The sequence below is a fragment of the Scleropages formosus genome, chromosome 22 (genome assembly GCF_900964775.1).
Source record: "Scleropages formosus chromosome 22, fSclFor1.1, whole genome shotgun sequence".
Taxonomy (NCBI): Eukaryota; Metazoa; Chordata; class Actinopteri; order Osteoglossiformes; family Osteoglossidae; genus Scleropages; species Scleropages formosus.
In genome coordinates this window covers 16,740,251-16,767,823 of record NC_041827.1, presented here as the reverse complement: position 1 = coordinate 16,767,823, position 27,573 = coordinate 16,740,251, and the positions used below count along the sequence as shown (strand labels likewise).

Here is a 27,573-nt window from a genome sequence, read left to right as displayed (position 1 = left end):
TGGATACCTGTGGTTTTTGGAGGTTGACTGCTTCCCTTCACTGCTCGAAGAAGTATAGAACAGGGAAGAACAGACCTGGACACAGCAGACATGGTGCAAGAGGGAGGCACAATCTTGAGCACATCTCTACACATGAGCAGAGCAGTGGAGAGCAGAGGACAGAAGGAGAAGATGGCAGGCAGTGCGGATCTGCAAGCTGGCTGTCTGGAGGTGCGTGCACTCCCACGATGGTGTGTTGTTTCCCTCAGTCCTACTGTGTGCCATGCCATCTGGTCTCCTTTGTGCTGCACGACGGGGAAAGATACATCTTGGACTGGCTAAGGTGGAAAGTGGTGAGTAAGAAGAGGTGAGCTGGAGCACTGATGACCACACGACCGACTCAGTTTGTCACACGGTGGGTAAACAGGTATTTTAACATAAAGGTAAACAACCCTTATGTGGTTCAGAGATAAGGCTTTGAATTTTAACAGTTTTCTTCCCTTTGAGTAATGTAAACTTCCTGATGTGCAATTGCATAAACTTCTTATTACTATTATCCATGCAATAGATGGACAGGCGGCACGGAGGCACAGCAAGTAGCGCTGCTGTCTCACAGCACCTGGGTGGTGTGAGAGGATGTGGGTTCGATCCCTGCTCAGCCTGTGTGGAGTTTGCATGTTCTCCCTGTGTCTGTGTGTATTTCCTCTGGGTGCTCTGGTTTCCTCCCACTGTCCAAAGACATGCTGTTAAGGTTCACCCATAGTGTGCGAGTGACAGAGCGAGTGTGTTCCACTGATGTATGGATGAGTGACACAGCGTAAGTAGTGCATCTAGCACTGTAAGTCACCGCGGTGAATAAGGTGTGTGGGCTCATAACACTACATGGAGTTCACTGGAAGTCACTTTGGAGAAAAGCATCTGCTGAAGGAATAAATGTTAATGTAATGGACATCCCATTTAAGGTGGACTACTCCTAGCCTGGCGCGGTGGCGCAGTGGGTTGGACCAGGTCCTGCTCTTCCGTGGGTCTGTGGTTCGAGTCCCGCTTGGGGTGCCTTGTGACGGACTGGCGTCCCGTCCTGGGTGTGTCCCCTTACGCCCTGTGTTACCGGGTAGGCTCCGGTTCCCTGTGACCCCGTATGGGACAAGCGGTTCTGAAAATGTGTGTGTGTGTGTGTGTGTGTGTGTGTGTGTACTCCTAGCCTAGTGCCCATTGAGGCCAGGATAGGCTCCAGATTGGCACAATCCTAACAAGGACATGTGTTTAATGATATTGAGTGAGTGACAGAGTATATTAGCTGTTATTTACATTTATTCATTCAGCTTGACATCTCAGCAAAAGTACAATTTATGCATTACATTAAGGGAAGGAAACATAGCTGCAGACAAGGTTTCAAGCAAACCTAGTTTGTTACCTGCCACTTGCTGCACCGAGGTTCATTGTTCGAGTAGGTCCATAAAATACAAGATAGACAAATCCTGATACCCTCCCACCATTTTTTAAACACGTTATCTAGTTTTACTCATATTTTATGTTATTAATCCCATGGGTTTCCACCACATCCTAAAATTTCTATCCGTTGTCCGAAGACATGCTGTTCAGCTAAATCAGTATCCCTTGTGTGTTTGTTATAACTAGACTAGGGTCCTATCACTGATATACCCCACATTATGCCAGATTTCCTAGGATAAACCCAAGAGTGGCCTGAACACTCCTGGATAAACATTTACTGGATTAAAGAACAGATTTATCATAGATTCATCAGGAACATCAATGGACATTCAAACTCAGTTCAATAAATGACCCTCCCTCACCGAAGAAAGGCATTTCTGTCGGACCCAAATATTATGTCTTCCTTTCCCAATCAACACCAAAGGATAATCCAAGAAAAAGCACTGATCACAGCTGGTTGAAATCCATTATACCAGCTGTTTTCTATTTTATTAACCGTATACTTCTTCATTCTCCTTCCCACTCCCACAGTGTGTTTTAAGCACCACACAGGAAGACTCAAAGAAAGGATAATGCACTGTAAACCTTGCCAGTTTCTTCTCTTCCAATAGCTTACATTAATTTATGACCTCAGTTCAGTATCACCAGTAGCTCATGTTTACACACTGGCTTCTATTTTTAAAAGAAAACATTATTAGTTGTCCAGGGGGCGCGGTGGCGCGGTGGCGCAGTGGGTTGGACCAGGTCCTGCTCTCCGGTGGGTCTGGGGTTCGAGTCCCACTTGGGGTGCCTTGCGACGGACTGGCGTCCCGTCCTGGGTTTGTCCCCTCCCCCTCCAGCCTTACGCCCTGTGTTGCCAGGTTAGGCTCTGGCTCCCTGTGACCCCGTATGGGACAAGCGGTTCTGAAAGTGTGTGTGTGCACGTGTGCGCATTATTAGTTGTAGGGGTGTGGTGGTGCAGTGGATTTGGCCAGGTCTTGCTCTCTGGTGGGTCTGGGGTTCAAGTCCAGCTTGGGGTGCCTTGTGATGGACTGGTGTCCTGTCCTGGGTGTTTCCCCCATCCAGCCTTGTGCCCTGTATTGGTGTGGCCCTAGCCAGTGGTTGTGGGATTATTAGTTGTTAACATTATACATCTCTGAAACAGATTTGACAATCTAACACAAACATGTTTAATTTTTACAGTCTTGCCTGTTCTGAAAGACAAAGTGATGGTGTGGGTTCACTTTACAGAGTAAAAACCCACAGACCGAAACAGAAACAGACCATCCCTTCATCCAAATTCAGATCGAAAGTAGGGGATCTGAATTTGGATGAAGGGATGGTCTGTTTCTAAAAAAATGAATGTAACACAGATTCTATACACTGGTACTTGTGCAATGTGCCCTGATATTAATATTTATATAATATTACATAAATGACCAAATTATAACAAATAATATGTAAGACCACATAAGGGACTGTGACAATACATCTTTGGAATTGGTCCCTGATCGCGCTGTTATTTTTATGAAGACTGGGTGAGATGCAGATCTGTCCCACAGCAGAGGAACAGGGATACATTTGTGGCGTGGTGGGGGCTGCAGAAGGTTGCTGGTTTCTCATGATGGCTCCTGAAGGAGTGGCATCAGAAACTATAGTGAATTCCATGCGTGTAAAAGGTATTTTCTGTTTTGACCAGAATTCATCATAGTTCAACAGAAATCCGATTGAATTAAAGAGCTGACTTACCTACAAAATGTAATTTTATCCCAGCTTTCAAAGAATATTTATTTGTTTTCATATAAAATATCCTTATTATTCCAGATCAAATGTTCATGTGGAGAGAAGTTATGTTTGTGGGGGTGCGGTGGCGTGGTGGGCTTGGCCGGGTCCTTCTCTCTGGTGGGTCTGGAGTTCGAGTCCCGCTTGGGGTGCCTTGCGATGGACTGGCATCCCGTCCTGGGTGTGTCCCCTCCCCCTCTAGCTTTATGGCTTGTGTTGCCAGGTTGGGCTCCGGTTCACCGCGATCCCACTCGGTACAAGTGGTTTCAGACCGCGTGTGTGAAGTTATGTTTGTAAAATAGAGACCAGGCTAAGAGTATCTGCTTATGTAAACTGGAGGGTTTGATGGCAATTTTGACACTGTAATTACATGTTAAGAGAAATCAGAGGCCACCCGTCTTAGAGGAAACATACTGTGGGGTGAGATTCCAAATTGAAGAAGGAGAACTAAGGAATTGCTTGAGCCAGTTTGTTCTAAATGTGTCATTCAATGTTACTAAGTTGAGTAAATTCACACCCCACACGCATTTGTGTTCATTGTAAGAGATTTTTAACATAATGAAGTGCTGCTCTTCCATGTGAAGTTGAACAGCATCTTATTAATATTTTTAATAAGTGCATAATCAGTGTGTGTCAGTCTGGGGGAGTCTTCGAACCATAGTGCCAGTAGAGTTCTTCCTCTGAATGATGGATCTCTCTGTGACCAGGGGCTTAACTTCTGAGTTTTTTCAACAAACAGAATTAGATACAATAAACTTCTTGCATTATCTTGCATTGTTTCACCCAAATGTCACATTTTATTACTGGAAAACAACATAGACTGTTTTTGATAATCACTAACTCGCATTTGATTTGTTGAAGCGTAGAGAAAGTCCTGATAATTTTGAGAATTCTGCAATTAGAGCAATAGCTGCTGAAATTTGCCACGAGTCCCTAAGGAAATTATAGGGTGTCTGACAACTGCCTACTGAGGATGTGTCCGCCAGCGACCCAAACACCCTGTAATTTACTGTCCATCATGAGAGCTGCAAGGGGTTGAGGTTCAACAATATATGGGGACACAGGGGCAGCACTGACACTGCGAAAAGGACTGGATCTTGGGGATGTTCTCTATTTCAACTTAATACGACTATTGCCATTATTACGTGCTGCTGTAAAGTATTAACAGGCGCTGCAGAAAATCCTTTAAACCGCCATTTATCTTTTAAAAACAAACTTTACTGACAAAAAGCAGTAATTACAAAAGTCAGGATCATAAAGAAAACATGGCACCAGATCCAAATATTTCAACAAACAACAATGCCAGAAAGAATAAACAAAGAACATTTAAAAATAAAGACACAAAGTCAACTAATAAATTAAAAAGAAATATAAAGATATAAATATACAGAAAAAGTAAATAAAGACTTATTCATCACAAATGAGTAAGAATAATATTGGTTAATGAAAAGATAAGGTTAATTATATTATGGTATATAAGATATAAGGTTAATTCTATTATTTATTTATCTATTAATTAAATAATTTAATTAACTACTAAATGAATAAATAATTTTAATATATATAAGGTTAATTATGGTAGCTATCGTCGTCTCTGTCACATTTGTGAAATCCAATCATAAACATGCTTAAATAGGAGAGGAGAAATCAGAGGAAAACCAAGTAACTTCCAGTGTATTGAGGACCGACCAGAATCCTTCAAACCAGGCTCGCGCCCGCTACGCTCGCGCCCCTGTCCTGACGCGGTAAATCCTCTCACGCGTCTGGCAACTCGCGCTCTGAGCTCTCGCGAAACGCGCTGACGTCCCGCCCCGCAGCGACGTGCACAGCGTCTGACGTAGGCGTCCGGACGTCGCTCCGGTATTTTCCCCCCCTTGCTTCTTCTGAATTTTTTTTTTTTTTTTTTTTTTTTGTTTTTCTGTTTCCACGAGGAAGTTGTGGAGTCGGCCACTCGGTTCCAGCTGGGAGAAGACGAGCTCCGGCAGTGATCGCGAGGGACGATGGCCTCGCGGGCTCAAGGCGAAGCGGAGGAGCAGATGGAGGAGGCCGAGGATCTCCAGGAGCGGGATGCGAGCGCTGTCTCCCCGGCGATCGAGGCGCCCGAGGTCGGGCCGGGTGACGAGAGCCTTGCGGAGCCGTTGCTTCTGCCGTGGGACCGCTTCTCCGCCTGGCTGCACTGTATCTGCGTGGTGGGCTTCGACCTAGAGCTCGGACAGGCGGTGGAGGTAAAAAAAAAAAACGGTGGGCTGTGACGCGGAACAGTCGCTGAGCAGTGAGTGGAGGATAACGGGTCGGCTCGCGCAGTGAAGTCAGTGGTGGCTCGCGCCCGAGTGACTGTGAAGAGCGCGCGCTAACACTCTGCCGCGTTAACGAGTGTTACAGCGATGCAGTGTCGCGGTGTTAGTGGTACAAATCGTACACTGGACTAGTAGTGTTAAGTGTTGCAGTGTGAGTGTTAAAATGATGCAGCGAGTGATAGTGTTAGTGTTAAACTGCCGTTCAGGGTTACACAGCGCTCCTGTAACTTACTACCTCCAGTGTTAAACCCACCCAGTGTGTACAGCTGGTTTATTTATTTTTTCAGCTGTCTTTCTGGTTTCCTCTCACTTCCCTTTTACATTTCATATTTTTGCAGTATAAACAAGTGTGTGAGCAACAAATGAAGAACTTGACACAGAACAGAAGTGTGTCTAATACTTTTTCTCTGGCACATACTTTGGCTGGAGTCGCTGCATGCAGGAGATTAGTGACTAATAATCTTTATTATTAATAATAATCATCATTTAGGCTATAATAGGGCCAGTGTGTTTGAGTGCTTCATTACTAAATTGTCCAACGAGAAAGATGGGGCTGAGCTCACAAACGGCTCATCTGCAACTTTGGTTTGTGCAAATTCTCTGCGTTTTCCTTTCCTCTGATAAATAAATGAGTGCCTTTTTATTTGTCCTTTACATTGACCGTATGACAAACCGTATTGATCGCATTCCTCTGCCGGTGTGATCCAGGAGGTCTTTGTGACATCCCTGTTGAGTCTTAGTCTGTAAATATGTCGTCATTATTGATATTCTGAGGTCCTCATGTAAGAGCTCTCTATGTCAATTTGTGTCTTTGAAGTGTCACACACGGCACTTATTCCTGAAACCCCTTCATCAATTTTATACAGAGAGATTTTTGTTAATCCCAGTTAAATTGGTAGAGCTCGGCAAGATCTTGGTCGGAACCTCCATCCTTTAACGACTTCGCCATCTCGTGGCCGCTGAGATTGAACGATCATTGTTTTTGGAGTCAGATTTCTCTAGTTACATTTTTTTATTTGTCTGTTTCTTCTCTGCGAGGCAACTTACACTGGTTTTCCTGAAACTGCAAGGTTATTTTAATTGTGTAAATTTAGGATAACCGCCATGATCGAGGGCATTACAGCAGAATGTGGGGTTTAAACCTAGGTCCTTCAAGTGCAAGGCACCGTCTCTAACCATGATGCCTCCTGCTGTCTTGTTGTTTGCAATACTTGGTGAAGAGAGAGGTGCTGAGAGCTGGTGTGGTGATTCAACAGACATTCGTTTCTCTTTCAGGTCATTTACCCTCACCATTCGAAGCTCACAGACAAGGAGGTCAGTGTGGAGAACATCTTCTCTTCTTCTTTCGCTGACCTGTGCGGAGAAAAATGTATAACAGTGACGTGTTTATCATTTCAGAAGACAAGTATCTGCTACTTGTCCTTCCCGGACTCCAACTCGGGTAAGTCTCTTGTTTCTCTGTGGCTGTGTGTTGGGTTGGAAACTGCTGCGTGTCCTGTACGCTGCATGGTTGTGTGTCCACATGCAGAGGCTCAAGGGGCTGAGTCAACAGCGCACATTTCTCATCATGCTTCGCTGTTGCTCTTTTCTCCCTCACTGTCAGATGTTCTGACTTGTTTGGGGTTGGATTTGCTGAATGAATAAATGTAAGTGGAGAACCACATTGCGCTTTTTTAGCCATTGCTGCACATGTCATCATCTCTACATGGCCTTCATTCGTCCTGCTCCTAGCGCTTGGGCTGCATAGACCGGGTTTATTCTCCATCGTGGTTGATGGGTAGGTCAACCTAGGCCCAAGCCAAGTCCTCCTACTGGTGAGGACATTTGAAGGGTTGGCCAGCATATGATGAGGGCGTGGACAGAAGGCTGTAGGCCCACTGTGGAGAAGGTGATGAGGGAGAGGTGTCCATGAAGAAGATCATGCACAACATGTGGGCTCTCTTCATGGGTAATAAGAACGAGCTGTGTGAGGATCAGTGCGGCAAGCGGAGGAACACAGGCAGAAGAGCGACTCATCGAGGAGGGAGTGCCTGAAGTCACAAGAAGAACAAATACGTATTGGAGTGACAACGAGAGCCTCTCAGCCACGTCATCAAACCCGAGCCCTCGTTAAAGCATCAAGAGAATTCCATTTGCACTCGACTTTTCTAGACATTCCCTCTGAACGTGTGACATGATTGCTTTTCAGTGATGAGTTTGCAGTGTCCGTGTGACACATTTTTCTCGGCGGTGATCTTCGTGGGAAGTGTGTGTCCTGAGCAAATGTTGCAGTGCCGAGCTAGAGAGGTGTTCCGTTCCTATGAGCAACTCTCCGTTCCCTGTTGTTGACATTTGCATTTATTCAGTTAGCCAACGCTTTTCTCCAAAGCCACATAATTAGCTTTCTAAAATGATTTTAACTGTTTATACACCTGGGTAGTGTTTACAGGAGAAATTCAGGGTGAGTACTTTACTCAGGAGTACTACAGCAGGAGGTGGGATTTGATCCTACAACCTTTGGGTCTGACCACTATGGTATCTGTTCTGGTGAAGCCCATAAATACCTACGCTGGCCAAAGATGTAGGCAACGGAGGAAATTGAGGCTGTTTCTTCTCTCTCGTGCAGTGAAGCCATGTTGATGGGGCTTAGAACCCATAACACTTCTGACTCTCATTCATGCTTCTTCTCTTCAGCTTGAAGAAACTGGCAGTGAACATAAGTCCAATCCTAAAATAAGTTTCAGGAGCCACAATGTTGTACGGTTTTCAGTCCAAGTCAACGCGGCGGGACTCTTTCTGGATTGAAGCTGATGTTGGCTGTTGGTTTCTTTTTTTCTTTTTTTTTTTTTTGTCTTGAAAGGATCAAGTTTATCAGATGTTGAGGACGGCAGAGCACGAGTCAGCACTGCTGATTACAGCTTAATTGGAAAGAAAGGCACAAGAAATTAATTCCAACATCTTGACACCAAGAACATATTTCTGGGATTTCTAGGAAGTTCTCCAAGCAACCCCCCCCAACATGTGCTATCAGTTACCTGACACTTTTGTCCAGAGCGATTTAACATGTCAATCTACTTACAATTATTTACCCATTTATACAGCTGTATAATTTTACTGGAGCTATTTAGGGTAAGCACCTTGCTCAAGGGTACTACAGCCAGAGGTGGGATTCAAACCTGTAACTTTTGGGACCAAAAGCAACAGCTGTAACCACTGCACTACCAGCTGGCCCACTTAAAAGTGTTGTATCCTCTCTAAGGTGCATTGGGACTCAGCACTATAGTATGCACAGTCTGGGAGATGCTGTTAAAAACGTCTCTTCTACAGTGGACAGACTTAAATGGTTTAGTCTCAAGAGGATGTACTGATAGAATACTTTACAGTGTTCTTAGCTGACAGGATTAGATTATGTAGTTGTGGTTTTCGTATCAAAACCAGGAAGTGAGTGCTTGTTCTGGTCTGGAGGTTTTAAACCAAATATGTATTTATCACCTAACTTTATCCTGCATTAAATCTGTATTTAAATGTACTACATTATCTGTAAAAAAGGAAAAAACTGTGTGCAGCTACTAATGTAATGTGTGCTGGTTTGTACGGTGCTTTGTGACAATTGATAGTACTCAAGAAGCCCATTTTTGCATTTGTGTCCATCCTTCTGTTGATGTAATGCACTTTTTGTACTGTTCTCTGAAATTTGGAGAAAAGTGTCCGCTAAATAAGTAAGTGTACCCGTAACCTGAGCTGGAGGATGTTGTAGAACGGTCTTGCGCATTTCTTTAAAGGTGGCATCCATCCAGTGTGTCCTTTGGCCTCCGAGGGCTTGAGTTTCCTGCTCCTGCCTGAAGATGTTTGTGTTCCTTCTTATTAAATAAATGAAACTCCAGTAATGGCTCTGTAGGGAGTGCACTGGTGGTGAACGCTGAACTCTTTACTGGGTTGATGGCAAATGGCATACTCCAAGTTTCAAATGACTCGAGTGCTGGTTATCATACGACCAGTGGACAACTGGATGGCTGACAAAGGCGAGTTATTTACATTTGTATTTATTACTATAGCAGTCACTTTTCTCCAAAGCAATGTACACAAGTACATCATAAACAGATTGAGGTATACATAGACATGCGGCGTACAGTCAGTGTGTGATGTCACCTTTGAAACTAGTACACATCACATGGGTAACTGTGTATAGAGATGGTAGGGAATACAACGGTATTCATGACAGGATGTAGTGTAAATTTATGGAGCACATAAGAGATCAGGAGGGAAGTGTGTCTATGTGTAAACTGGATGACTTAAATGCTGTCTCAGTGGCTCCGGGGCTGCGTCTCACCTCGTAGCCAACAAAGAGATGACCTGTATGAGTGACGAGGAGACGCATGAAGTCATGAATGTGTTATTCAGGTTCATTAATGTGTTAGAACTGATTTACATGAGTTGTAGTGTGTGTGTGTGTGTGTGTGTGTGTGTGTGTGTGTGTGTGTGTGTGTGTGTGTGTGTGTGTGTGTGTGTGTGTCTCTCCTCTTCCTTGCCTTGTGTCCACATGACCATGTGAGGTGGGGAGGTCACCCAGTTTGGGACAGATCAGCGACATGTTGAAGATCCCGGAGGGTTGATGGCAGTGGGTGCCAAGCTCTCTGATGAGGCAGGCAATTTGGTTTCCATGGAAACTTGGCGACAGTGATCAAATGTTGCTGAATCCAAGTCACGAGTTCCACTTAAGTTTGTGTGTGTGTGTTGTAGCCGACTGAAGCATGGGAACTTGACAGTCCTCTGCAGATGCTGTTGGCCTCCAGCACTCTGGAATTTGCTTGGTTTAGTTTCCTCATCCTTGTCCTGCTTGAAGGTCATGCCAGTATCAGGATGAGCAGGATGGCCAAACCTTTTTCTCTGAGCTCCAGCCTTCAGGTCCACTTGAGAGTCCAGAGATGTTCCCAGTCAACCGTGAGATATAGTCTCTCCAGCGTATCCTGGGTCTCCCACAGGGTCTTCTCCCAGTGAGACGTGCCCAATATCACTCTAGCCGGAGCCGACCAGGGGCCCCAACCACCAGAGCTGCTACCTCTCGACCTGGAGGAGTGGCAGTTCTACTCGGGGCTGGCTAGAAAGCTGGCCCAGTGATCCTGTGGAGAAATGTCAGGGCAGCCATTTGTAACCATGATCGTGTTCCTTTGGTCATCACCTAAAACATGATGGGCCAAAAGCAGAAATGCCACCCTCAGTGTCCCCAGCTGGACACCCTCCAAGCGTCGGCTGCACTTTGACGTCCTGTCCATGAACATCCCGAATGAGAGTGGGCACAAAACTCTTGGCAAGGTCTGTAAATGATGGATGAATTGGGGGACTTGTTACAATGAGCAACATGTGATGTTTCCGCACATCATATTCATCAGAGCTCTCTTGGGTGAAACAAAGTCTGGCGATGTCTTCAGCCTCACATATTGAATTTACCCATCAGCCCAGAGTGAAGTGAACTCATCCGGCTAAAACACGTGAAAAGAATTCATTGTGGTAGATTGACGTTGGTGATTTAGAATCTGTCGTCTAACCACTAACCCCTTGTCCTGCCCCAGGTCCTAGTAGTCCAGAGCCTGTCCTGGAGACACGGGTTGTAAGTTAGGGTACACAAGGAAAGGAATGCCTGTGGCTATATGCTGCTTTGGGCTGGAGGGATGAGTAGGATTAAAGAGACTGGTGTAAGGAGTGTGTTTTGACTGAAGGCGCTATGTGAGGCACCTGACACACACACACACACACACACACACACACACACGGAAGCTCCAGTAGTGTTGCTGATGAGACCTGTGACATAGATCCCAGTCCCACCGCCCGGGTTTTCTGCTCACGTCCTCACCTGTGTGCGCGAGAGAGAGATGAGCTCATGTCTCAGACATGCTCAGATCTCTCCCTGTTTCCTTGGCCCCGTACAGGATGCCTGGGCGACACGCAGTTCTGCTTCCGTTTCCGTCAGGCTGCAGGCAGGAAGTCCTCCCTTGGCTGCTTCCTGGAGCACTTCGACAGGGACGCACCCGTCTGCCTCAAGGTCAGGGAGTACCCAGGGTTCAAGGGCCGGGTGGGGTGAACATTGTGCTGCCCTTGAAATGACTGCATTGACTGTAAAGCTTGAACTCAAACCGTTCACCTTCATTCTTGCTTCTCTTTCTTGAGTCACTGAATTTAAACTTGGTTCATTGCTCACTTCATGGTTTTGATGTACAGTAATCAGACGCACACACACTGCTCTGGGCTGAATGATGCAAATGGTGAGCACATTTCGCAGGAATGCTGCTGTCACCCACTTGGAGTTTGTGTGCATGCTGATTTGTTATTAAATTCCAGTTTCAATAAAGAGGGAGAGCAGTCAGGGGCAGCAGGGGGCATAATGGTTAAAGCCTTCTAGGTTTGAATGCCACCTTCTACTACATTATACTTGATTAAAGTACTTTCCCTGAACTGAAATGGTAAAAATGGCCCTACTGTGTAAATGGGTGAAGAACTGTAAAGTTAATTATATATAATACTATAAATGATTTTGCAGAGAAGGTGCTGAATAAATAAATGAATGTAAGTGTGGAATCCAAAATGCCGCTAATCCTGCCTGCGATGTTCACACTTGCAGAGAGACCAGGGCCATTACTACGGCTACGTGTACTTCAGGCAGGTGCGGGACAAGTCGCTCAAGAGGGGCTATTTCCAGAAGGTGAGTGAGGTCCAGCCGGCTCGGCCCGGGTTCTAGCTGCCAGAGTAGAGAAAGCCCGGAGGAGTTGTGGGATTGATGTGGCTGCCATGTGGTGAAGGAAGCTGCTCTCCCTGCACGCTGATGGATCATGTTTCTTTTATATTCCTTCATAAAGGTCGTGCTCCCACACTCCAGCTTTCCGCTGTTTAAACATCTGCACACATTTCCGCCAAGTCTTTTTAATAATGATATGCAAAGCGTTGTCAGGATCCATTGGATGAATGTGACTTTAAAGGTTAATGGAGCTTTCAGGATGTTTGTCTGTCTTGTTTTGAGTCCACTGGTGAGGAAAGAGAAGAGAATCTGCGGGCTGATCGTATTTTCACCTGGGCATCGATCACAGGATGGCATCTTTAAAGGACTGAGGCCTGTTCCCTGAGCAAACCTGTGTGTGTTTTGTGATCTGTCATGCAGTCACTGGTTCTCATCAGCAAGCTCCCCTACGTCACCTTCTTCCACTCCTTGCTGAAGCTCATTGCTCCAGAGTATTTTGAGAAGCAGGAGCCCTGTTTGGAGGCAGGTGAGTCTCGAGCCCATAGCCCCCTGTGCTCTTGCACTTTGTCTCAACCAGCTGTGTGTGTGTGTGTGTGTGTGTGTGTGTGTGTGTGTGTGTGTGTGTGTGTGTGTGTGTGTGTGTGTGCTTTGTGTGAGCAAGGTACTTAGCCTAAATTGCTCCAGTAAGAAAAAATTACCCAGTTGTATAAATGTTTTTTGTGGTATAACATAATCCGTTGCGTGTGGCTTATGGAATGTTGTGAGTCCCGCCCTTCTTATGCCTAAGGTCACCATTGGTTTGCTGATCAAAACTTGTCTTTGGAGTGTGGTGTCCTGCTGTTGGCTCGATGGGTCTGTTGTTCCTTCCTCAGCGTGCAACGACATTGACCGCTGGCCTGCTCCGTGTCCCAGCAGAGTCCTAACGCTGCCCATAATGGGCGTGGTCATGAAGGTACTCATTCAGTAACTGTCTTCTTGCCCATTCGGGCTGCAGTTCTGCTCATTCTTAGATCATTATTGTGCCCATGGCTATAGGTTCGGATCCCCTCCTGCTACGACAAGCCGGGCATGTCGCAGCTAGTCCACTCCTCAGAGGTGAGATCACGTCCATGTTACGTTCCAACGGAAACTCCGCCCTTTCGGCGTGTGCTGTGAATCTGACCTGCGTACTTGTGTCCTGTTTCTAGAATGACAGCTTGGTGTCCATTGTCCTCCCCAGCATCCATGAGGTGGACCTCTTCAGGTCAGTCCAGACGCTACACTCTCTACTCCATGCCCAGAAAGGCAGATACATGTGGGCCTCAATGGCACTCTGAGGGCGATGAGAGACTCTGCCACCTGGTGGCAACTAGACAAATTGCACACAACGTCTCCCTGGAGGCAGTGCTGCTCCTCTTTGTTGGCTTTGTCTTTTTCACACAGCTGGTTGCATTCTGCGTTGCCATGATGTCTGTGGTCCTGATGGGGCAACAGGAGTTTTCAGGAAAACAACGCAGTCAGTCTGGCTCGCATCCTTGAGTGCAGAGACCCCATAGGGTGCTGCTCCACTGTCCATAGTGTGTGTGTGTGTGTGTGTGTGTGTGTGTGTGTGTGTGTGTGTGTGTGTGAAGGTAGCACTGTGGCTCAAGGGAAACCCAGTGTGTCTGCATTTCACTAGAGGCAGAGAGAGGGTGGCAGGCACAGCAGGGCGGAAGGCCAGTTTGTCTTAGACTGTCTACTCTCTTAAGGTGCAGGTCTGTGCTCCGCACACATGACGTACGGTTCCTGTCCATACACACAGGAGTTTGTCAGTTGCCTGGCTGATGTTCCTGAGGAAGTTTTTGTGAATACACTGCTGTTTGAAAGTATGCAAAACCTATAGGGACTCTCATTATTCTTGTATAAAATATTAAAATGACAAAATCTTAATATAATTTAATTTTGTGATTCACACTGCCGATTTTATTTATCTATTTGGTTTAACCAGTGCAACCTGGGGTTCACTTATTTTTCCACCTGCACTACTTCCGTGTTTCCACTACATACACACGAGTTCCTCTAAGGCAACATATGGAATTGATCATTACACACACATATTATGTCACATGAGGAAGACTGATTCTCATTAAATACCCTTTTTGTGGTAAAACTAAGGGATACAGGGGTTCACATACTTTTAAGCAGCACTGTATTTCTACCCTGGGCTGTAAGATATTGTCTGCCACTTTCTTGCTGGTATTGACCTCCTTTTTGTGTGTGTGTGTGTGTGTGTGTGTGTGTGTGTGTGTGTGTGTGTGTGTGCGTGTGCAGGTGTTTTTCCCCAGTCTTCTTTCACATTCAGATGTTGTGGGAGCTCGTGCTGCTAGGAGAAGCTCTGGTTGTCATGGCTCCGTCACCGGCGGAATCCTCAGACACAGTGTTGGCTCTGGTCAGGTAAGTGTTCAGGGAGGTTTGCGGGGGGGCAGATGGAGGTGTGTATAATACTGTATGAGTCATTAAATAACCAGCTGCAGGTTTGCTCATTGACAAGTGGTGCTGGAAATGCCCTTGTTCATGCAGATAAATCACACTGTTCAACTAATGTAAAATGGACCCCAGTAGATGTTTCTAATTGTCTTGAACAGTAGTTTTTTTTGAAAGAGAACCCACTACAGTGAAGTTGAAAATAATAATAGTTTAATTTATGATGTGCCTTGAAAAATTTTCTCAAAGTTTAACTGAAGATAACTGGGTTACAACAATAAATAACAAATTATAGCAATAAAGCAACAAAATTAACAGCAAGCTGGAGAGATTTTTCTGCAGATAACTTTAGAGCAAACAGAGAGAGAGAGAGAGAGAGAGAGAGAGAGAGAGAGAGAGAGAGAGAGAGAGAGAGCTCCTGAAAACGTCAGCTGACAGTGGTGCTGAACATATGACTCTCCAGCTGGGTGTGAAGGTGTTTCCCAGAACAGGAGGAGCCCTGATGTTTCCCTGCAGCATCTCCCACAGGCTGTGGAGTACAGGAGCTCCGCAATCAGCTACTGGGCCATTTACGCTACCGAAACTGTCAAAAACTGCCATTGTTTTTGACCAGAATAAAGGACAAAGCTTTCGTTGTCAAAAATTATATTGATCAAAATATTTAAAAAAAAAAAAGTTGATGGGACAAATTGCTTTTAATGCCAAAAATCATAGGTGCTATATTTTTTGTGCTTTACAGACTTATTTATTTGTCATGTAGTGACAGTGAGTTATTCAGAGTCCTCTGGTGACATTTCAGATTAAACAGAGTTTGAATGGTGCTGTTGATCCTGTGAACCCCTCAGCAGGGGCTCATGGTAGGGTGATGAGATCCAGCAAGGGGCTGAGCACTGCACTGCCCAACCACCACCCTGCGGTCCTTCCTGTTCTTAGCTGGCCATAGAAAACAAGGGAAAGGTGAAGTGGCAATGGATGCAAAAGGGCTCATGGATAAAGCCAACGCAGTTTGCACTGGCCTGTAAACGCAGACCTCCTCCTCCAGGCCGGCTTCATGGTGCCCTACGGTGACCTTCGTTGACCTGGCTTTTCTTGGGGTTTTTACGGCTGACGGTGGGACACCCAGCGAGTGCGAGTGTGTTAAGTAACCCTCTGCCTGTGTATGTGTGTGTCTTTGTTCTGTAACAGCTGCATCTCCCCGCTGCGATACTGCAGTGACTTCAGGCCCTACTTCACCATCCACGACAGCGAGTTCAAGGAGTACACGACCCGGACACAGGCTCCGTGAGTCCCAGCAGCGATCGTGAGCACAGGGTCCCCTCTCTGGGTGGCATTCGGGCTCATGTCACCCAAACCATACTTCAACTCTACGTTTAGATTTATTTACACCATTTATTAATATTTATTCATTTAGCTGACGCTTTTCTTTAGAGCAACGTAGGGTTAAGCTACTCACACTTATTTACCCATTCACACAGCAGGGTAATTTTTACTAGATCAATTCAGGGTAAGTACCTTCATCAGTGATACTACGGCAGGAGATAGGATTGGAACTGCTGCACCACTTGCTGCCATGTTGTGAGTTTACCAGAAGCAATGGTGTCCTTAGCAACCGTGAAAACTCTGGGGGGGCCATGAAAGGTTGTGAAATTGTTATAATTATTTCAGTGAAAATCTCCCAAGTTTCTCTCTGGAATGGAGAGTGCAGGGTACTCGGGGATAGAAACATCTTGGGTTTGATGACTCCTTGACACATCGCCCTTTAGTGCCCATAATCCTCCACTCTCACTGTGCCAGTGGAAGAGCACACTGACGTCAGACCCTTCGCACAAATCTCTCTTCTCGGTTTGAGCGTTTGCCTTGCAATCAAAGAACGCAGGTTCGAATCCCACCTCCTGCTGCAGTACCCTCGGTCAAGGGATTTTACCCTGAAGCGGTTCAGCTAAATCTGTGTAAGTAGCTCAGTGCACAAAGCTCACCCACCATTCTGTGTTTATGTGGGCTTACTGGCGCTGTCTCCACTGCCGTCTCCATCTGTCCCTCACCGTCTGCTGTCTGCCTTGCACTGCGTTTCCCTGTCAGCTAGCTTGTTTATCCGCGCTGCGTTTCTGTGTGACAGGGTCCGGGTGCTGAGCTAACACCCTCGAACCTGTGTGCCTTGCCAAAGGGGCACCGAAGCACAGAATTATATACAGAATATCAAATGCCTGCTTTGATGAAGCCGGAAGTGGCGACTAAGGGCGGAAGTTGCGGTTTCCTTTGTGCAATGGTGGTGCACTGCTGTGTCATGTCACTTTGTGTCACTTAGACAAATGTGTATGTGTCGGTGTGTGTGTTGTCTTTCAGCCCATCAGTCATACTTGGTGTGACAAATCCCTTCTTTGCCAAAACTCTCCAGCACTGGCCTCACATCATCCGCATCGGGGACATGAAACAAATGGGTAAGAATTACTCTTATTCTATAATCTTAGTGTCCATTGTTCTAGGAGCAGGGTTATTACTACCATTATTAGTAGTAATTCATTTAGCTGATGGTTTTCTCCAGAGCAAATTACAGCGTGGGGTTTGCACACCACGCTACTCACACTCATTTACCCTTTCGTGCATTAATTTTTTCTGTGTCACTGCAGGGTAGTAACCTTGTTCAATTCTAGTGCATCAGGAGCAGGGATTCAAACCCAGCTTGTCTGTGCGTAAGGCCTTGGCTAAGCCCTATGCCCGCTGTTGCCGCTTTTGTGACTAAAAATGAGGAACCCGAAACTGACAGAAGCGCTGTACGACCGTGTCGGTATGATAAGGGCTTTTGACAGTGTTGTGCCGATGTCGTCTTCAGGGGAGATGGCCAAGCAGATGAAGGTGAAGAAGCTGAAGAATCTAAAAACTCTGGACTCCAAACCAGGTGAGGAGTCACAGTCTGAACCTTAGAGAGTGCTTAGGCCCCGACAGTGGACTTGAGACTCTTTTGGTGAACTCTGGCTTCGAGCTAATGTACTGCTCCGACGTCTCAGGTGTGTACAGTGCCTACAAGCCCTTCCTGAACCGAGATGAGGAAATCATCAAGCAGCTGCAGAAGGTGAGTGACGGACTTGTGGTTCTTTCTTCGTAGCGTACTCTAGAGCAGTTGCCTCAGAAGATGACTTGTTTAGCGTATTTCTGACTTGTCGCACTGAAAGGGCATCCAGCAGAAGCGGCCTTCGGCAGCCCAGAATGCAATTTTGCGGCGACACTTCCTGGAGTTGACACAGAGCTTTATCATCCCACTGGTAGGAGCTTGGAACTGGCAGAGAATGTAAATTGTGGCATTTCAGCTTTGTGTGTTTCCACACACACGTGTGGCCTGCTGCTGCTGTCACACTCCTCCTCTGACCCATTCCTCAGGAGCGTTACGTGGCGAGTTTGATGCCTTTGCAGAAGAGCATCTCACCTTGGAAGGTAAGCCTGGTCTTCTGCTGTCTGTAGCCGCTCTGCCAACGGTGACTAATTTTGTTGATGAATGTAGCCAGTGAGGACAGGAACAAATTTATCTATCTAGCTGTCTGCCTCGATGCCGCATCGATGTGGCACTTGTGACACACAGACTGAGGGAGTTTTCACACTGACCTTGGTGCTTCCTGGACAGAGCCCACCTATGCTGCGGCCCTTCAGCCAGGACGAGTTCATGAAGACCCTTGAGAAAGCAGGACCCCAACTTACGTCCCGTCTCAAAGGGGACTGGATTGGCCTGTACAGGTGCACATCTGCCATACATATATTTTGTTACTTGTCAAGGAACACGTGAGCGTAACTTTTAACTCAGTTCTGAGCTCCTTCCTGTCATTGCCCTTGCAGGCAGTTCCTCAAGTCCCCGAACTTTGATGGCTGGTTCCGGAACCGCTGGAAGGAGATGACCCAGAAGCTGGAGGCACTGCACCTGGAAGCCCTCTGTGATGAGGTCGGACTGCTTTCTGTTTACCTCCTCCCAGACAATCCTCTTACTATGTTTCCCTATCCCTGCACTTCAGGAGGCTGTTGTTGAGACAGAGCTCAGATCACAAGGAGTGAGACAGAGATCTTTCCGAGTGTGTTGGAGAGAGAAGATGCAGGCAGGCAGAGGCAGAGGCAGAACACAGCTTTCACAGAGGAAAGATGGGCTATGAGAGACTGCAGGCAGTGAGGCAGAACCCTGTAGGCACCTGTAGCTCAGGGTGAGCTTCCTGAACTGGATTCTACATTTACAAATACATTTATTTATTTAGCAGATGCTTTTCTCCAAAGTGACTTCCAGTGAAATCTACGTAGTGTTATCAGCCCACACACCTTATTCACCACGGTGACTTACACTGCTAGATACACTACTTACACTGGGTCACTCATCCATATACCGTGGAACTCACTCTGTCACACACTATGGGTGAACCTGAACAGCATGTCTTTGGACTGTGGGAGGAAACTGGAACACCTGGAGGAAACCCATACAGACACGGGGAGAACATGCAAACTCCACGCAGACTGAACGGGGATTGAACCCATGCCTTCTCGCGCATCCCAGGCACTATGAGACAGCAGCAGTTCTAACAGTAAAACATTTACTCATGTAGCTGACACTTTTCTCCAAAGCGATTTACAACATTAAGTTACCTAGAATTAGTGAGCTATTTATACAGCTGGGTAATTCTACTGGAGCAATTTAGGGTTAGTACTTTGCATATGAGTACTATAGCTGGAGGTGGGATTCAAACCTGAAACCTTTTGGTCCAAAGGCTAAAGCCTTAACACTATGCTACCAGCTGTCTCTGAAGCAAATTGTTTAAGGCACTTAGTATATAAAAGGGTAAATAATTCTGATCATTTTTTTCTGGATATATTCAGGGTAAGTTCCTTGGACTCATTCTTTTAACTTACTTAGACATTTGGTTGCTTTACACATGTATCTATATGTATATATGTTGACAAGAGTGGGGGAGCAGTGGAGCGGGATCTTTAAAAACATGGTAGTGAACACACGTGATCATGGAAAGACAAGGAAGTCATGCAGGGTCATACCGAGATGCATCATAGAAGATGAGGGCTGTAGATGGTGACATTTTTAAGAGGCACATGTATGGAAGGAGAAGCAGAAGGCAGTAACAGGGTGGTCATTCATCCATGAGGATGAGGCTGGGAGTCCTGGTGTAAAGGATGAAAAAGGGCACTGACTGCACAGATGTACACTAACCCCAAGGAGCCATGTAGGCACCTGTGCATCAGTAGCATAGTATGCATTATTATTTTCTTGTCATAGTTAATACATTATGCATATCAATGTCTGAATTAACTAGTTAAATAGTTGAAATTGATGACTGTGTGAGAATGTGATGCTGGAATGCTTTACATTTCCAGGGTCTGATCACATCCTCTCCTTCTCTGCAGGACCTCCTGCTGCGGATCCAGAAGCACACTGAGGTGGAGACTGTGGACCTGGTGCTGAAGCTGAAGGACAAACTGGTCAGTGTAGGACTCACCTGTTTGATAGGGAGGTCTCCAGAGCTGGAAAAATAGCTCAGTGAAATATTCTGTTTTTTTTATTGCTTGGTCAGGTCTGTATGGTAGCTTTGCTGTACCTCCTTACTGAGTACCAAGTGAAGTGCTGCTTTAGAGTGTCAGATGAAGTGTAATTTGGTTCGTCGTCGTCGTCATCATAGCTATTGTTCTTAATGCTGGATGGGTGTTCGTCTTGATGAACAGTTGTGCCCTTTATTCCTGGTGAAGTAGTGTGTGGTAAGTAGGGAATTGTACAAAGGAAATTACTCCATTTACCAGAATAATGCCACTCATTACTCAAGTATTCAGTTCATATAAAGTACCCAGACAAATGGAACAATGTTTTATGGAGTTGTTTTGCTCCGTAAAATTAATTGATATCACTTACAAATTCTTTACCTGCCTTCCTACATTTCAGTTTGGACGTGCAATATCATCGACCTAGTATGGCACAGTGGCACAGCAGGTAGCACTGGTGCCTCACAGCTCCTGGACTGTGAGTTCAGATACAGGTTCAACTCACCTGCAGTTCAGACACTGACTATTTGGCTTCTTTGGAACTCTGTTAATTTCCTTATGTTATTTATTTAGCAGACGCTTTTCTCCAAAGCAACTTCCAGTGAACGCTATGTAGTGTTATCAGCCCACACACCTTATTCACCAAGGTGACTTACACTGCTAGATACACTACTTACACTGGGTCACTCATCCATACATCAGTGTAACACACACACACACTCTGTCTCTCTGTCACTCACACACTATGGGGGAACCTGAATAGTATGTCTTTGGAGTGTGGGAGGAAACCAGAGCACCCGGAGGAAACTCACACAGACATGGGTTAACATGCGAGCTCCACACAGACTGAGTGGAGATCGAACCCACGTCCTCTCGCATCAACCAGGCGCTGTGAGACAGCAGTGCTACTTGCTGTGACACTGTGCCGCCCTTTTTGAGTTTTTAAAAACTTTCGTATCAGACTGCTGTTTGTCAGAGTTCTTATACAGCCTTCACACGTGCACACACACTGCTTATCAGGAATCAGCCTAATATGATGACCCTTTGCAGCTGTGTTTGTTAATGTAATCTGGTCACTTAAGCTAAGTTTTTGTGTGGTGTTTCCATTAATTTGTCCACCCCATGTATCATCATGCTGACAAGTTCAATAAGACAAATACCAGGAACAGACGTGTCAGCACTTTTGCTGCACAGTTGGAAGTATAGTTGTGGCCTTAATGTACTGGTGTGTTTATCGACACTCAGGTTCTTTTGTTCCACTGGGTTCAGGTCTGCCAGCAGTTACTTTCATGTTGCTCTAGAACTCTTGGCTCCTCGCACCATGGTATCACCATGTTTTTGTGTAACCTTGTGTGTGGACTTCCAGTGAGCTGCTGGTTCTGCTTCTGCCAGTGCTGGGCTTCTTGCTGAAGAATCATTTCCCTTTGTGCCCCAGGCGCAGGCAGAAAGGGAGCAGCTACCTGTCAAAGCGGGGACCCTGGCCAGGCTACAAAACCACATCGAATCGGTCATCTTGACGCTGCCTGAGGACCTGCAGGGCATCCTGCTCAAGCCATCCAGCCCCTAACTTGCTGCTCCACTGGGGGCCGAATCATGAACTGTACCCAGTGACTTTTCCAGACGAGGCAGCTGCTGGATGGGATTTTTACTTTTAATTTCTTTTTTTTTTTTTTACACATAGAACACTTGTTTAAAATGTCTTTGTGCCCCACAGTGTGCAATGCTGGCATTGCCAGGACCAGCAGAACCTGAGGTCAAGCATTATTTTGGCAGGTGGAGCCAGATGCTGCTCAAAGAGACAGGTTGTCTGACTGCATCTCTGCCACTGCTGGTCTCTCGGGGGTGATGTTCCCCTCTCATGCCCCCAGACACTGTTCCTCATCACTCACGGTGTTCCACATGTAGTGATGACCAGACTGCCAACACCTAGAGATGGTGTCCAGCTGACATGTTCAACAGGAGACTGCTTTGGACTGCTTTGTCAAAAGTGTTTCTTCTGCTTGATGGGTAGATCTTGTAAATGGTCCTGTGGGTAGGTGCACGGGTGAGGAAGCGGTCTTCCCTATATGAGTTTGTAAAGGTGGCTCAGAGTCTTCAGGTTCTACTGGTCTGTTTTATGGAAGTGCTTCTGGATTAACTAACTTGCTATGATGACACTAAGACTCAAGAACTGTGTAGCAGCTCTGGCATGGAAGCAGGCATGCAGCACGTGTGCTGAGGGCCTCCAGGACGCTACCAGAACGTATATTCTGACTTCATTCCTCATTCCCCCCCCACCTCGGCTGCTAAAACTAAAGTGCTGACTTCCTCACACTCTGGGCTGGTGGGCACTTTGTGGCCAGTTTCCCAGAATCAACCCACTTGAACTCACGGACGAAACCCTTACACAAGAAACTCATGTTGCCTTAATTTAAAGCTTAGACTAAATGTATGAAAAGTCCAGTCATGAACTTCATGTTTTTCTTGTTTGTAATTTTCACCATTATGATAAAACATGTCCAGTGGGTATGTGGCCAAATATGACTTGAAATTTGGTCCTTTAAGGTGGAGTTGCCTTATTTAAAGCAAGTATGCTTCCTGTTTGGGAAATTAGATTTAACTTATAATTGAAGCGAGGAAGTAATCGATTGAAGCAGTGGAGGTTGTGCTGAGGTTGTCCCACATAACTATGTTCCTTTACCGTTATGGGACTCCTGGGAACGTACTGTCATCTAACCAGTCTGCAGCTTCTAGCTTTTCTGTGCCTTACACACACTCATAGCGTGGATTTCTTTTAATTTTTCTCACTTCAGTGTTGGAAGCTCACATACGTTGCAAATCTTATTTTACAAGTGTTCTGCAAAGAAGTTATAGAAAATTTTAATATGGACTGGGCAGGCTGTTTAAAATGGGAGTGACACTTGCTAACCTGTGTGAACACTGAAAGTCTCTCAGATACTCGGCATTTAGTGACGTGTGTCTCTTGCACGTGGACTTTGATCCTGTTAGGCTGAGGGTGTTCACAGTATGAACGTGGAGTTAAGTCTTGTCTTAATCTGGAACTGAATGTTTCTCGTGTGTGTGAGAGAAGGAGGGAGACTGAGTGTTTGAGAGGGAGAGACACACAGGTATACAGAGATCATTTACCTCATCAGAGGCTGCCCACCAGACTCGCTGAGGTCTTAAATGCCATAATGCGTTTCTTTAGTGAGACGCTCCATAAAACCAGGACCAGTGGTTCTAATGGGCCTCATCTGTTGGACCCAGCATGTGTAACTGGGCTGGGTCCAAAACCTGCAGGACTCTTCGCTGCTGGCTCCTGGATTTCCTTTCCATGGGGCAGGTATTAAATGTTGGTAAGCAATACAATCAGACTTCTTCAGCTGAGATATGACTGAATTTCATATGCTTTTCCTGCCCAGGTTAGCACTGCCGACCACCCTCCCTGACACACACACACTTTGAAGTATGGATAGTGTGTATTTCCATAGTTGAGGTGTGGGGTCCTGTAATTTCCCAATGGCGAAACCATTTAAAACGGTGATTTCTGGTGCAGAACCTATGACTTTTGGTTGTTGGGCAACCAGTGAAGTTTTATACTTTAAAGATCAACCTATTTTAACATGCTTGAATTTTATATAAAAAAATCTATTCTCATACACTATTCTTAGAGTTGCTGTACTGAAATGTGCTGAAAAGTAAAATTGCCATTCCCTGCTGAAAATATTTGGTCAACGACTATATTACTCATGATAAGGGTATAGTAATACTAATTGCTCAAAATCATATGTATTAGTAATGACATGGCTTTTGGTTTTAATTAACTTGTAGGATGACATAAACTGAAGCACAGGGGCAGCACTCTATACTGGGCATATTGACATCAATAGTTAATTTTATTGATCTTTTTATATGGAAGCCATAACCACTGTTCTATTTTATTATTTGATTTTAACATTTAATGTCTGAACAAACTGAACATTTCTCTGTCATATACCCGTAAATTCCTGGTTCATCTTGATGAGAGTTGGTATTTTTAAATTTGGGTCAAGTAAAAGCCAGGAAATGAAATGTTAACTGTATTTTCAACATGTAATATGGAGAGAAAAAAAAAAAAAACAAACTTTATTGATAACACCAGAAATCGCTTCCTTTTTTCTTGTTTGACCTCCTGTGACCTTTCAACATCCAGGTATAGTGATTCTGCAGGAGAGCAGCAAAGTGCCAGGTGCCCTGATATCACACACTTGATTTCAGACCTCAGCATTTTCACCTTTCCATACAGCAAACTCTGAATTGTTGTTTTTGTATTCCAAAATTGATTTGGTGAATTCTACATCTAAATTTAAATATTTGTTCAGATAAACCTAGATGGATACTTTTTTTTTTTTTTTTAAATCTTAATCTCCAGGTTATCCTAATTTATTACATGTTCATGTTGCATGAAAAGGAAGTTTAGATATGTTTTTATTTTGACTTGAAAATGTGAGGGGACTGCTCATCTTGGGATAGTTCAACCCTTTTTTGTTTATATATTTCCAAATTTGCATGCCAAAGTCCTACAGACCATTCATGGCAACAAACCAAAACTTTGAAATTCCAGATGAGTACCTCCTTTTCAAAAATCAACAGCTAGTAGCATTGTGGTTATAACTGCTGCCTTTGGATCCAAAGGTTGTAGGTTTGATCCCCACCTCTAGCTGTAGTACCCTTGACAAGGTACTTACCCTAAATTGCTCCAGTAAAAATTACCCAGCTGTATAAATGGGTAAATAATTGTAAGCCTGTGATAACTGCAACCTTAACATTGTACGTCGCTTTGGAGAAAAGCATCAGCTAAATGAATAATGTAAACATCAAAAATGTGCTGTAACCTAAACAGGAGTGCATGTATAAAACATTTACAGCACAAAATAATTTAATGGATACTGTGAAGCCAGTTTAGTGAATCACTGATTAAACCTCCCTCCCACCTCCAAATCCCAAGATGGTCATAATTTTGTACCACCTTCAGTGTTTTTCAGTTCTAAGTTGCCAGGGGTGATTGAATGGTTATTGATTGGTTACAGTTGCTCTCTTTGGACCCAAAGGTCACAGGTGTGAATCCTTCTTGAAACTGTGCTACCCTTTAGCAAGGAACTTACATTTATTCATTTAGCTGATGCTTTTCTCCAAAGCAACTTACAGTTATTTGCCCATTTATACAGCTGGGTAATTTTTACTAGAGCAATTTAGGGTAAGTACCTTGCTCAAGGGTACTACAGCTGGAAGTGGGAATCAAACCTGCACCCTTTGGGTTCAAAGGCAGTAGCTTTAACTAATACACTACCAGCTTTAAAATTGCCCACTTGCATACATGGGTAAAAAAATGGTAGGTAGTTTAAGATTGTGAGTTGGTTTGGAGAAAAATGACAGCTGGAAAAGTAAAAGTAATATACAGTATTTTTCACGTTTAATTTACTGTTTTAAGCAGTTCGTTTTATAAGCACTAAGTTTAATTTTTAGCCATATATACAGTATATCTCAACATTTTACTGGAGCAATTCACATTAAGTACCTTGCTGCTGGATATTACTGCAAGGTCCCTTCTTTGACATGAAATCCCATCCTTCAGGTTATAGTCCTTAACCACTATAATCAATGAGTCAAAACATTTTTTTCCTCAAAGTGTATTCTCTAATTGATAAAAGTACCATTTATCATCACTGGAAGTGTATAAGCAAAATAATTTGTGTCATAATGTTTATACCTGAGAATTTTAAGCAGCAGATTTATGGAGCAATCTTCCACTCAAGGAAACTTTATTGGACCAAGCAAACACAGTGAGAAGTGTGTCTGCACGCTGTGGGCAGTAGGTACCGGATGAAGAGGTCTCTGGAAACGCAGAAGAAATCCACATGCTGGCATGAGGACAGGTTTCAGGTTCCTGTTCACGTTCAACGTGCCACTTCTCCAGTGTAGAGTATTGAGGGGAACTGGGAGATGCTCAAAATGTAAATACCTTTGCCTATATGCTGGTCTTTTTTTTGGTTTTTGTACAAATGCTCTGAATATGAAAGGCTGTGTTTCATTATGGGGGGTGCAGTGGGTTGAACCGGGTCCTGCTATCCGGGGGGTCTGGGGTTCAAGTCCTGCTTGGGGTACCTTGTGGTGGACTGGCGTCCTGTCCTGGTTGTGTCCCCTCCCCCTCCAGCCTTACGCCCTCTGTTGCCGGGTTAGGCTCTGGCTCCCCACGACCCCGTATGGGACAAGCGGTTTCGAGTGTGTGTGTGTGTGTGTGTGTGTGTGTGTGTGTGTGTGTGTGTGTGTGTGTGTTTCATTACTAAAATGCCTTTAGCCATACCAGTTGAAAGCGCAAAGAATGTAATCCTCCACCTGCTTTACGCTTGAACATCTGAGGTCAAACTAATACAGTTGAGATGGAAGTAATGCCGTTTTTTTTAAATTTACATTTCTTTAGCAGATGCTTTTCTCCAAAGCAATTTCCAGTGAACTCTATGTAGTGTTATCATCCCACACACCTTATTCACCGTGGTGACTTACACTGCTAGATACACTACTTACAATGTGTCACTCATCCTTACATCAGTGAAACACACTCTCTCTTTGTCACTCACACATTAGGGGGGAATGTGAACAGCATGTCTTTGGAGTGTGGGAGGAAACCAGAGCACCCCAAGGAAACCCACACGGACACAGGGAGAACATGCAAACTCCACACAGACTGAGCGGGGATCAAACCCACGTCCTCTCATACCACCCAGGTGCTGCGAGACAGCAGCGCTACTCGCTGCGCCGCCCGATTTACATAAATGCCTTTTCTAAAATAGCAGGCTAGTCTTGGGAATAAAAATTGAACTTTTACACTGAATCTGGACCAAAGGTGAAGTATCCCCTTCTTCCAGCTACTGTCAGGGGTCAAACTGTACTGTATTCTATGTATCATAACAGGTACAGGAATGATGAATGGGTAAAAAGAGGCTGAGGAAATACTGGCTGTGTAGTGCTGGTTTAAAGCCAGAAACAATAATTAGCCAGCCTTTGGGAAGTTTGTTTTCTCTGTGTATCAGGGAAAGGGATCAAATTGTTGTTGATGGATTTGTCCAATAAATCATGGCGTTTCAGGCCCAAAGTGGATTGAAATAACATTTGTTTTTATTGTTGTCATATAACAGCCCTTAAAGAGTGTTCGCTTTATTTCTGAATTAATCCACTACACACCGCAGTAAACCTCTGAAATGTCCACAGATTTGATAAGAGTATTTTGTGTATTTCCAGATATTGCAGTTCACCTGTGGTATGTTTTTGCGTATCTCTGTATATTTCACTAACTTGGCGGTGGGGTATTTTAATGTATTTCAGTAGCTATGTGTCAGTGCACCTCTGCTGTGTAATTTCAATTTTTGGCCCGAGGCCACTCTGACACTAAGCAACATTTGA

The 27,573-nt window shown here is 45.0% G+C and overlaps 1 protein-coding gene across 2 annotated transcripts; it reads left to right on the top strand.

The window, feature by feature from the left end:
- The first annotated feature begins 4,784 nt into the window (after nt 1–4,784).
- Nucleotides 4,785–24,268, top strand: dennd6a (DENN/MADD domain containing 6A). Of its 2 annotated transcripts, none has more exons than XM_018744652.2 (20): nt 4,785–5,417; nt 6,765–6,803; nt 6,888–6,930; nt 11,396–11,508; nt 12,085–12,165; nt 12,619–12,724; nt 13,071–13,150; nt 13,234–13,293; nt 13,386–13,441; nt 14,488–14,610; nt 15,826–15,921; nt 16,984–17,078; nt 17,471–17,536; nt 17,646–17,710; nt 17,811–17,900; nt 18,016–18,069; nt 18,257–18,366; nt 18,466–18,568; nt 20,026–20,100; nt 21,590–24,268. In XM_018744652.2, the coding sequence occupies exons 1-20, from the start codon at nt 5,193–5,195 to the stop codon at nt 21,719–21,721; spliced, it is 1,812 nt and encodes a 603-aa protein (XP_018600168.1). In that variant the 5' UTR covers nt 4,785–5,192; the 3' UTR covers nt 21,722–24,268. The 2 variants fall into 2 exon arrangements, with proteins under 2 accessions (XP_018600168.1, XP_018600169.2); XM_018744653.2 differs by lacking the exon at nt 21,590–24,268 and adding an exon at nt 18,639–18,821 and having other exon boundaries at nt 20,026–20,101.
- Nucleotides 24,269–27,573: the final 3,305 nt, after the last annotated feature.

Bases quoted from the DNA above. Each gene is read 5' to 3' on its own strand.
- dennd6a (XM_018744652.2), top strand. From the start codon at position 5,193: ATGGCCTCGCGGGCTCAAGGCGAAGCGGAGGAGCAGATGGAGGAGGCC. The intron at 5,418-6,764 runs GTAAAAAAAAAA...TTTCTCTTTCAG, and splicing joins AGCTCGGACAGGCGGTGGAG to GTCATTTACCCTCACCATTC. The intron at 12,725-13,070 runs GTGAGTCTCGAG...TTCCTTCCTCAG, and splicing joins GGAGCCCTGTTTGGAGGCAG to CGTGCAACGACATTGACCGC.